The 12,131-nt window shown below is 37.3% G+C and overlaps 1 protein-coding gene across 1 annotated transcript in view; it reads right to left on the bottom strand.

Moving 5' to 3' along the window:
• The window catches only part of MIPEP (mitochondrial intermediate peptidase), a 76,718-nt gene that overhangs the window by 32,164 nt on the left and 32,423 nt on the right, over positions 1-12,131 (bottom strand). Inside the window, exons 13-14 of the mRNA XM_086742256.1 lie at positions 11,194-11,398; positions 7,608-7,717 (exon numbers count right to left, since the gene is read on the bottom strand). Coding sequence (XP_086598382.1) covers positions 7,608-7,717; positions 11,194-11,398 — 315 coding nt within the window. The remainder of the gene's footprint in view (positions 1-7,607; positions 7,718-11,193; positions 11,399-12,131) is intronic.

The raw sequence follows: 12,131 nt of genomic DNA, 5'->3' as shown, positions 1-12,131 counted from the left end.
CACATCTATGGCAATAAAATTATCTGTGCCACCATAGGCTGAAGGTCAGAGACATTTTTCAAGTCTTACGCAAACTCTTTTTGACTTTCTATCCAGCCATCTACAAGTACATCCAAAGACTTTTCAGTGACAAATTTTTAAGAAAATCTGTATATGAATGTTTGACCTTACACTTCTGCTGCTGCTTCGTAAAGCTTTTCAATAGATGTTTTCCCGAGTAAGCATATTCTTTTTTTTTTTTTTTGCTAGCAGTTTTATTAACCAAATATATTAAATACAGTTTAAATAACTGGGTTCTTGGTAACATATTAAGAAAGTTACTACAAGTTCTACAATGTAATACAGATGTTTGGTATTACATTGATCTCTAAATGCATAACTATACTTTTACAGTGTGTTGAAGTGTTTAAGAAATAATACACAAAAGTCTACAGATCCTGATGGCAGAGCCGTATGTTTAGGTTCTGTGCAAATGATATGACTTCAAGACAAACAATGTTAATGTTCACAGAATAAAAACCCAACTCCAGAGAAGTTACACATAAGTGAGAAAAATGTTATCAATTAACTCTGTGGAATTTGGAAGTTAAAGCAGGTAAGTAAAACTCTTAAGTTGCACAGCTGTTTTATGCAGTAGCTTGCCAAGGCTTGTAACCTCTTCTCCAAGACAAATGTTAGCTTGGGCAAGAATGGGATAGAACAACACTCACTATTTTGCCTGTCATAAATATGCCCAGCTGTTAAATTTCAACACAGAAAAATGAATCAATGAACATTAAGTCTGTCCTACAGTATTACCATTGTTTCAAATTACATTATGATTTTGGACTACTAGACTAAGAGTAAATGGTAAATGGGCAGTTATCCACAGTAATAAAGATGTTAGTAGCGACCTACCTTGAGATCCCAACTGGATATAATATTGTTCAAAATATTACTTAATTATGTAGAAAAGTTATTAAGACAAGAAGCAAAGCAGAAAAAAAATTGCAAATGGTAAGAAGTATTTTGGTTGGGCTATTTTTCTCCTGGCTCTATGAACATCTCTTCTATCACCCTCTTACACAGAGTAAGGCATGCACTTCAATCACTTTTCATCCTGGAGCTAAAGCACACGCAAATTTGCAATAACACAGTTTCAGCTGTCACGCAAGAAGCTCTTGTGTAAGCAAACCTATAGAATTTTGAAGAGATATTGTTATTAAGCACCAAACTTATCAGCAAATTTTGGCAGCTTTTTGGAGGCTTTCATTTCCTAGTGAAGTAGTGCAATACAGAATTAAAACTGATTTCTTCTAGGAGTGCCTGTTTTTTTGGATACAGCAAAGTATGAGAAAATTGGATGGGAATTCTTAAATTGTAATTTGTCAGTGTTAAAAAAGCTGAACATCCAAAAGCTTGGCAACAGCAAATACGTATATTTCACACAGTTACAATTTAAGAGTGTTAAAGCCAAGAGCACTGCTACCACTAAGGTCAAACCAGCTCTTTCAACATTATGGATTCTCATTTTAGATTTTGGCTATATTAAATGATGGTAAGAAGTTAAGCACACAGCCTTTCAGCTGGTACACAAGATAAACAGAACAAAAGGCATTAAGACTTTTCTAATCTGCATTTCAGTAAACCACAGTACCACAGATCCTCAACTGAATTGGGAAATCCAAGTTTGCAGTTCACTGGGGCACAGAGCAGCAAGGTTCGGTGATGCGGACAGACTTTGAACGCTTCCTGGGAGAGTTGTTCACATCCAGCTCTGCTCAAAAAACAACTGAAGCAGGTCTAATTCTCAGTTCAGAGCTAAACATTTATTACAAACTCTCCACCCAAGAGAGTCTTGCCTTCTTTTAACTGTACTGCAAACAGCTGACCTCAAGCCAGGGAAGATTGCTAAAAAGGCAGCCTCTGCATTAACTTGTTTCTTCCTTATGTTCTGCTGCAAGAATCTATTCTATTCTAAACCAAACTCCTGAGGGGAAGCACAGAATTATCATTAATGTTGTGGTTTTGTTTAGTGAGGGGGGCCTAAGGTAGTAGCTTCTGGAGGAAACTGCTAGAAGTTGCTCCCCTTTGTTCAGTGGACTCGGCCAGGCCTAGGGCGGATCTGCTGCTGGCCAAGGCCGAGCTGATTGGCAGCAGAATGTTCCGTGATAACGCCTCTGCGATAACGTATTTAAAAAGGGGAAAACAAAAGAAAAAAAAAAGAGAAGAGAAGATGTGAAGAAGCTGAGTGGGGGCAGAGGCGCAGAGGGGCGGGAGCAGGCCTCTTGGGCCTTGCAGGCCTCACCCTCTGGCCTCTCGCCAGGCGGCCGACTGGGCCCAACTCGGCCCGGCCCAGCTGCAAGAAGTGAAGAGGAGAGGAGATGGATGATGTGAAGAGATTCTGAGAGGCATCTGCCAGCCTGTTGTGAAGAACTTGTCTTGTGAGAGGAACAGCTGCAGATGCCAAGGTCAGTTCAGAAGGAGGCGGAGGAGTAATGTGGCTCCTGGCCAAGATTCCCCTGCAGCTGTGGTGACGACCATGGTGGAGCAGGCTGTCCCCCTGCAGCCCATGGAGGTCCATGGAGGAGCAGAGATCCACTTGGAGCCCGTGAAGGACCCCACACCAGGGGAGGTGGATGCCTGAAGGAGGCTGTGGCCCGTGGAAGGCCCGCTGGGACAGCCGTTCTGGAGAGACTGCACCCCGTGGAAGAGATGACCCACGCCAGAGCAGTTTCACGAAGGGCTGTGGCCTGTGGGAGGGACCCCACCATGGAGCAGGGGAGGAATGTGAGGAGTTCTTCCCCCGACCATGAAGCAGCGGCGTAAAACAACGTGTGATGAACTGACCGCAACCCCCATTCCCTCTTCCCCCCTATGCTGCTCGGGGAGGGGGGAAGGTAGTAGAGATAATGTTAAGCTTGGGAAGAGGGAGAGGTGGGGGGAGGTTATCTTGTTCTCCGTCTCATCTCATTCTCCTGCTGTTTGTAGAAATAAATGAATAGTTTTCCCAAAGTCGAGTCTGTTTTGCCCGTGACGGTAACTTTAAGGATTTTCTCCCTGTCCTTATCTCAAACCTCGAGCCAGTTTTCTTACATTATCTCTCCCTATTCTCTCGGAGGGTGGGGGGAGTAAGAGAGAGACTGCGTAGTCTGGTTCCGATCGGGGCTGAACTACGACAATTAATAATGTATTAAAATATCTTTGCACAGGAGATAGCTTAGTACCACCTTCTAGAGACCAAGTAAAATGTAGGTAACACCAAAAGCCTCCAAGAATTTTTTTTTTTGCAGTCATATGAATATCAAACAAACCATGTAGATCTACTTTGACCTAAAGATCAAGCTTTACTGTTTGAGCAGATTAAAATCAACAGGAAATTAAAAATCATGCTTATGACAAAAAGGGACTGGAGAAAGACACAAATGTTCTTTAGTTTAAATCTATCAGTGCTACTGATCTAGCTCAAAGATTGTTTTGTGATCATAATCCACAAGCCAAGCAGAATTTGGCACCAGAAAAACAATGCCAAAATTAATTAAATTTAAAGAATTATTAAAAGGAGATCATTTATTTTCCTGAAGTACCTTTGGAATCTTAAAATTTAAGATTTCAGGGAACTAAAATTAGACTCTAGAGCATTTTTCAAAGATCATCACTCCTCTCCAGAGCTTGTTTCTGTGAACGTCAGGCATACAGATATGCTGAGGTCGCAAATGTACTGGGGAAGTCGTACTGTTTCAGGCAATGGAAGCTATTTCTCCTTGCTCCATTACAATCTCATACAGTCCCTTAATAAGCAGCTGAGTGAAGAAAAAAAGTGCATCAGCATGATTATTTTACTTATCCTGAAAGATAAGCTCTCTGTTAAAACCAGAATCAAACTGTAATCCTCCTCCTAAAAGAAAGACTTCACAGAGCTTTGGCTAAAACTATGTTAATTGAATAACCATTCCATTTTTTAAATTTAAACACTACATGCTTTATTTTGGGTTGCAGTTTTCCGCCCTTCTATATTAAGTAACTTTAAGATCTTGGCATGAATTTTTTAGCATGTTTGCCATGGTGGCTAAAAGAACAGGATTCCCTGTGCCCCAAAGCGCACTTAACTCCTTAGTGCTGTGTACTAACCGTGACACATGATGACTGTTTATTATCTGTGGGCTTATTCTTGTAATCATGCTAATACAATACTGCCTTTGTAATTCCATCTCTGTGAAAAATGAAGTCAGTTCAAATTTGAACAGCTGAAATACTGGCCTTTTTTCAAGAGAGCCTCCAAAGACACACAAGTTTAAAATCATTTAGCTTGACAGACCTACCACATATCTGTGCACTTGACAAACAAAATTAAACAAACACAGTGATACAGAATGGGACGCATGCACCAGATTGTCTGCTTATGCACTGTTAAGACCTCATTTTGGTACGGCTTGACTTCATGAGCCTACTTCAGTAATTCAACTTTAGTCACTAATTAACACAGTCCTCTGTATTCCTTTTTTTTTTTTCCTCAAGCATTTTCTGGTTTGATTTATCTTTAAGATGAAAGGAAAATTAGGCTTGCTACTTTCTTGGAACAAATATTTTTGTGCTGGCTAGCACTCTGAACTAAATTCACAAGACTTGCTCCTTTTGCCAAAAGAGTTTGCAAGCTTTTTCACTCCTCAGTACTCAACAGCACAACTATCCAAAATGCACAGAAAGCAGAGACAAGCTTTCTATAAACTTCAAGATATTTTGGACCAGATCCTCACGATCCATATCTATATGCATAATGCATTCTCACCTTTGAAAGCCTGCCCACCAAATCTTTTTTTCTGCAATGCTACTAAAAAACAGTTTTCAACAGTTCATATGTTTTAATGATCAAAACAACGCCTTTTTCCCCTCCTCTTCCCATAAGCATAAGCACTCACATAAGTGAGGATGCTCAGGACCAGTCCTTCTACAACTGGCTTTTATGGCAAGGGCAATAATAAGCTGAGACTATGCTACTAAGTTTTTCTGATGTAATTACGTTGAGAAAGAGTGTTAAAAATGACACCACCTAAAATACACATGCAAAAACTATAGCATAGATGCAGCAATGCTGAAAGAATGATTTTTCAAATTATCTGCACCGCCTCCTCAACAAGCTAGGTCAGGAAAAAAACCCTCCTGTCAACACCTAGCAGAATTATGTTGGTTTAGTTGTTGCAGGAAAGATCCTTCTCACACAGAAAAACTCAGTCTCTTAATTCATAAGAAGACACTTAATGGCAGTTCTCATATGGAACAACATTTGGATAGAATGGTTTTACAAATTTCACATTTTAACTGTTTCACCCATGTTCCTTACTTCCCCTTGAAAAGGGGGTAAGGTGGACTCATTTTTCTTTCAAGTAACTAAAAAACTGGAGAATAAAATGTAGATTCAAATTTCTATTTGCACACCAAAAAAATTAGTCAGGGAACAAGCATAGAAAATGCAAGCCCCAAAAGGGTTTTTGTGATTTTGTAAATGTAAGAGAGCTGGGATTTTCAATTCAAAGTACTCTGTAACATATACACAACAGATAAAAGTAATTGCTGTAACAATCACCAAATTTCAAGAACAAAAAAGATCATAGAATCACAGAATGGCTTGGCTTGGAAGGGACCTTAAAGATCATCTAGTTCCACCTACTCTGCCCTGGGCAGGGACACCTTTCACTAGACCAGGTCGCTCAAAGCCCCATCCAGTCTGGCCTTGAACACTTCCAGGGATGGGGCATCCACAACTTCTCTGGGCAACCTGTTCTAGTGCCTCATCACCCTCACAGTGAGGAATTTCTTCCATATATCCAATCTAAATCTACCCTCTTTCAGTTTAAAGCCACTATCCTTTGTCCTTTCACCACATTACTTCAAACTATTTGTATTTAAATGACAGATACAGAAATTTTATACCAGATTCTTAAAACTAGCTTAGATGAACCAACATAAGCAAAAGCAGATTTATGTATGTTGGATAATGGCTTAAGAACACACCCTACATTTTTAAAAAAGCAATTAAAAGGAAGCCGTCTAAAGGCCTCAAAAGCCACACGGCAGTTCCAGGCTCTTTTTCTCATCTTTCAGCATAATCCATTCTTGCCCCCTTCAAGACTGAATTTCTACATTAAACCTCTCTCAACTGCTCTCTGAAAGGACAAGATTTCACTACCAATAAACAGAAGTTTATGGAAATGCCAAATGGGACACAGTGCCTGCTTCTTAGCTTTCGCACTGGTTTAGATTTGTTAAGTCATTTTGAAAATACACAGCCATAAAAAACGTTCCACAAATCTCTTTCAGATGTTTTAGCCAAGCTCTTTCTCTGAGCTCATATGCAATCAGATTAACTCCACAATGTTTAAACACTACATGAACTTTATAGAGAACACTAGAAAGCAGTCATTCGGTATGTGGACTCCAATGTATAAACGATGAATCCTCCTGAACCATGTACTTTTAACTCCCAGGTTTCAAGGAGGCTTTCTTTGTGCAATCAATTCTGCAGAAATGATTGCTCTGTAAAAAAAAAACAAACAAACAATCGAAAGCAGATTTACAGAGCAATTTCCTCAGACATTATCTAGTAAAATACAAGTTAAGCAACACATTTTTCTAACTGTGCAAAGGAGGCAAACGTAATTCCACTTTGATAATACTGAAATATATTGAATATTTAGTATTGGATAAAAAGCTTCAATTAAGTGTAACACTACACAGCTTAAGAGATTTTCTTGGTTTTGCATTGATGAGTAGTCTATTCTTCATTCAGCACATCTGAGTACACTGAAACTTGCCTCAGTCAAAAGCACTAGAAAAAGATATTTGGTTATTGTTTACTGGTTTGTACTTTTGAAATGGCTGTACAAATATAAATCATATTCTGTTGCCATGCATTAAAGTGACTACCAAAAGTCACCTTGTTCCAAAGAGCAATGTTTTCTAAATTTCCCATAGAAAGTAGATCCTTGCAGTAGACTGGCATAGAATAGCTTTATGTAAAAAAAGGGATCAGAGTTTTAATGCAGAGATTTATGACTGCCAGAATCTAAATAATCCTAACCTAATCCTAAATAAAGCAGTATACTTTTTATCACAAAATATTTCAATCACTACCCTGTGCTAAAAATGGGAATTTTTAAACACCGCAGATCATTTCCATTTATTTCCATGATTTGGTACTTGAGCTTTATTTGAAGACAAACTTTAGACAATTCAATGATGAATCACTATTTTTGTCATAACTTACCTGTAATTAAATTAAAACATTCCACATAACTTGATTCACACAGAAGTGGTTCACCTACTACACTAAGTTTGTGTAGTGTAGAAACTACACACCCTTTGTAGGAAAAAAAGGTTGAAAGTTTTAAATGTGCAATTGGAACCTTGGATATAAGGATCTAGTACTCTTTCACAGATTACATTTATCTTTTCTGCAATAAGAATATTAACATTTTTCCTGAATAATTGAAATTACAATATTAAAATAATTTCTATCTATTGTTTATTTCTACTTTAAATATTATCATCAAGTAACACATGAAAATGTGATTCTTTTCCTGAATACATTTATTTAGATTTTCATTATTTTACACACTAGTTTTCCCTACCTGTCCCGTTTTATAATGCCTTGCAAACTGGTTAACCACTCGATAATCATTTGCAAAGTACTCCATCAGAATTGAGGGAACTTCAGCAAAATCAGTAGGACATCTGGTTCCTAGGGGCAGAATAATTGTACACATTAGCATTTGCTATTTTCATTAACACAAATAGTTAACTCTTCCCAAAGGTTTTGCAAGTTTCAGTTTGGACTTTTCATGAACTTTAATATTCTTTCTTTTATTAAGTCAATATTTTATTTCCATAGCATTATTGTACATATTGCCAGAAAAGCTTCATTATAATCCTACACATTTTACTATAAATCACAAAGTAAAATAAAATATTTGAACAGCTGGGTGAGGCACCTTATAAAGCTCTGGATCACACCCTTTTTAAACTAAACCAGACTGCAGCCAAACTGGCCCTACATGAAACACTAAATCTATTTAAGTGTCCTAAACCTAAATCAAACTACAATGTAAACAAAACTCTGCCTTAATCCCATTCACAGTTACAATTTTTAGCTTCCCTCTGTTTGCTGAGCTTACTTATGCTTTATATTAATGTCGCTTTATAATACCAAGTCATTCATCCAAGAACACTCCTGCAGATTGAAGAGATGTTCTAAGTGCAATGAGGTAATATCTTAGCAGTTAGTATTTTCAAAAAACACTTGCCCAAAAACTTTATTTACTCTAATCTTTATCAGCACCTTACACGATAGAAGTTATTATGAAGTATAACACATCACCAAATCAAAGCTGCATTTCTAATTTCCACATTAAAGTCAGGAACGTACAAAGTTGTTGCTTTAATAATGGACCCACTGGGTCACCACCTCCACCCCTGTCGGCTAGAGACAATGTCAACATTCAAAAGTAGTCTTAAATGTAAGTATGGTTTTTGCTTCTACTATTCTTTCTTGAAGACTATTTTTTAAAATCACTCCTTTGATATTTACAAATCTTTCTCTAGTTTTTAATCTGAATTCATAATGTGTATACTCAGTCTTCAAATCAACACTGCTCTTTATTATAAATAGCACTCCTACACTGTTTTTTACCTCCTAAATTGAGATAAACTATATTCTCTCTCAGCCATCGTTATCCAAAGGCAAGATAAAGTCCAAAAGACCATCCATTGTAGCTCTTCTCTGCACTTGCTTCAGTTTGAATTTACCTTTAGACTAGAGACACAAAACCATGCCCAAGCATTGCATGAGGTCTCTCTCTTAATCGTTCTAATACTTATTGCTGTAACTTCAAATCACATTTGCCCCTTTCACTGACACATTAGCTATTTCTAGTTCTTCATTAAGACATGATACTGTTCTTCTGTTCCTCCACCACTGTAGAAATATCCATTTGACAGCAGAAATTCTCTTTGTACTCTTTAAATGCATGATCTGCACTGTGTAGTTCTGAATTGCAATTTGCTTCTAACACTGCAGTATACAGTCATTCAGCTCTTACACAACACCCCAATCCTTCTTTTGTGCCATCACATTTCATTAGTAGAGTTGTCATCGTTGTTGTTTCAAAATAATTTTTAAAAAGCCTAAAACAAGGTAGGTCCCAAGACAAATACCTGCAGAACTACACTGATGTTCCCCTAGTCATTTATGCTTTCTCAGTGCTTCTTAATAAAATTACATAATTCTTTTAATAACCATTAAAGAGACTCCTGAAAAATTACATTATCTGCAAGTCGAAAGGCAAAAGGTTGGGCAGTTATCCAGGATAAGTTAGTTCTCCTGTAAAACAACTATACATATTCTCTACTGCATGATGAACTAAAACGGAATACAAGCTAGGTTTTAAAAAAAACCTTATACACACACATATGCATTAAACAATCAACAAATGCATACAGTAAAATGACATATTAACTTAAAAAGAAGCACATCTTAAGTCAAAAATGTACTGTATTATCCCAGTTCTGGGCCCATTAGCAGCAGAATAGGGCCCTGAATATTTGGGAATGTTAATCAGAAAAGGGAGGCAGGGGAGAGTAGGAAAGATGTCAAATACTCAACGCATCTCAACTAGAATGTCCTTTTTTTTTTTCTCACAACAGCCTGTAAGTTATCTTACTTACAGGCTTTGCCACTCTAGTGTCTCACGAGAGCAGACAGACCCTAACAGACATTGCCGCTATGAGCCATTTGATTGTCACACGTTCCAAACTCTAAAAAGGGGTTCTCTGCAGGAACAACACAAGTGACCTCCAACGCTGCTTTTGCAATGCTAGATCTGGAGTGAAATCGTCTGAGATGCAGGACTGCCTGGAGCTAAGGCAACACTGAAATCATACACAGGGGCTGATGGAAAGTCTGAGTCTCAAAATTAGCCATTTCCTGCCCCTTCAAGATTTTGACATGCAGATACACATGATTCACCACAAGAGGAGAACCCCACCAAAGCAGTTACTTTGGGTATATAAGTACTCCTGGAGGTCAAGATGAGCAAGGCCATGAGACAGCACATACAGTGTTCATTTGTTTTAACAACATCCAGTAATGACATACTTACAAATAGTTCAGTCTATTTTAATTTTAAGTGGAAGACTTAAGAAAGAGTATTTTGTCACTAGGTGCAAAGTGTCTGTTGATAACACGTAGCTCTACCACAGAGTCCCCTTTGTATCATTAGCATAACATAAAAATGGTAAAAATTTAAAAAAAGAAAAATCCTTCACACAAGAGAGCTACAATTTCATCTGTTTGGTTGTAGGGTTTTTTTTTCAACAAGTAAATATCTACTGTAAATGGGATTTGAAGTACACTAGCATAGAAGAGGATACACCAAGCTGTTCACAGGTAAGAAAAGCAGCTTTAGCCAGAGTATGTCTTTGACCCATGTGCCACAACTGCAGGCCACAGCAGCCTGCGAGCTATATTCATTGCCACTGTTTGAGAAGAGAGACTAAAAGAAAAAAGGCAATATTCCTTTTCTGTGCATCCTCTAAGCTGTGATTGCATGTTCATTCATGTTCATTTATGTATGATAAAAAGGTCTACCAGTTAATCATGCTTGCAAATACATTTTTAATTTATCAAATTTGCTTTAATCAGAATCAACTAGAAAAGGCCTGACTTCACAGATTTTTGATATTGCCAGTGTATGCTCTTTGCAAGAACTAATTTAGTAATTTTCCTTAATTCAATTTCCTAAATCATTTCCAACCCAGGATTCATTGTGCTTTTATACTACATACAACTTCAGTTTGATTTATTTCCAATCCTCCAACTATTCTAATATTATAAACTCCACATAAGGCAAACTTGCAGGAGTGGATACCACCACCAGAACAAAGATCAGCAGTACAGAAAGAAGAGATACAAATCTCTAATTCTTATTAGGACAAGAGGAATATTCAAGCGTTGTTTGATTGGGTTTTAGATAATATCCAGGGATCTGATACCGTATTTTCAAGTTATCAAAGATACAGAAGTATCAAAATGACTCAATCATTTCTGGTTCATCCTCCTTTTTTTCTTGTTTGTTTTTTTTTTAAATCTACTCCCTTCTTCTAGAAATCAAACATTTAACTAAAACAAACAAACAAAAAATCACTTTCTAACTTTCTTACCAGTGACATGTTGGTACCGCGTTCTTCCCAGCATAGAATGCATAGCATGTCCCATTTCATGGAAGAGATTCTCCATCATGCCAGGACTCAGTAGCGTTGGTGCACCCCTTGTTGAGTGGGGCAGGCTAAGCATAAGAACAACTACAGGTAGCTGGTACTCTCCATTTTCCCTTAATCTGCCTCCACGAACTGTAAAGTGACAATCCTTTCCAAGATAAAAACAAACGTACAAACAGCCAATGTCATTATATCATTGACATTAAAACAATGATGAAATTATTAAATTAAACTTAAACTATTAAATCAAATTTAAACATACACTCAGTTACACAAGTTGAATTCAATGATCATTAACACTGTTGTTCAATAGCAGCACGCTGTTTCTCCGTCTTTATTATTCCCTTCATATTCATAAGGAAACTACCTTATTTCATAAAGACGACTGTGTTGCTTTTAGAAAATAAAATTTAAATTTTTTTTGTTTAGAATTATCAAAACCTCTCAATTTTTCTAAAAAATATCACTAGCTCGAAGAAATTGACTGATGTGCCAAATCCATAATTTATAAATTAAGTTCCCTCCTCATCCTTCAACAGTAACTTCTTTATAAAACATGCTGCACAGCACACCTAGTATATTGTGAAATATGAATGAAACAGAGTAATATATTAAACTAACACAGATGTAAAGTTTGTCCACTTACCACCTCACTAAAGGTGGTAATTTGCAGATGCTTCTACAGAGTGACATGTCTGTTGTACTGCACTGTATAGTTAATATACTGGCACTAGGCAGCATGAGTGAGTAAGCCACAACAGTTGGAACCATCTACAGTTTTAAGCAGAATTGTGAATAAAAATTAGTTGTCATTATGAGCTTTCACCTTTAGAGACTATTCAAATTTCAGATTGTTTTTACTTGTAAATAGTACGCCAGAA

The sequence above is a fragment of the Chlamydotis macqueenii genome, chromosome 1, assembly GCF_036417535.1.
Source record: "Chlamydotis macqueenii isolate bChlMac1 chromosome 1, bChlMac1.mat, whole genome shotgun sequence".
NCBI classification, from domain to species: domain Eukaryota; kingdom Metazoa; phylum Chordata; class Aves; order Otidiformes; family Otididae; genus Chlamydotis; species Chlamydotis macqueenii.
The sequence above is the reverse complement of the archived record's forward strand: the minus strand, read 5'-3'. Positions and strand labels throughout refer to the sequence as shown.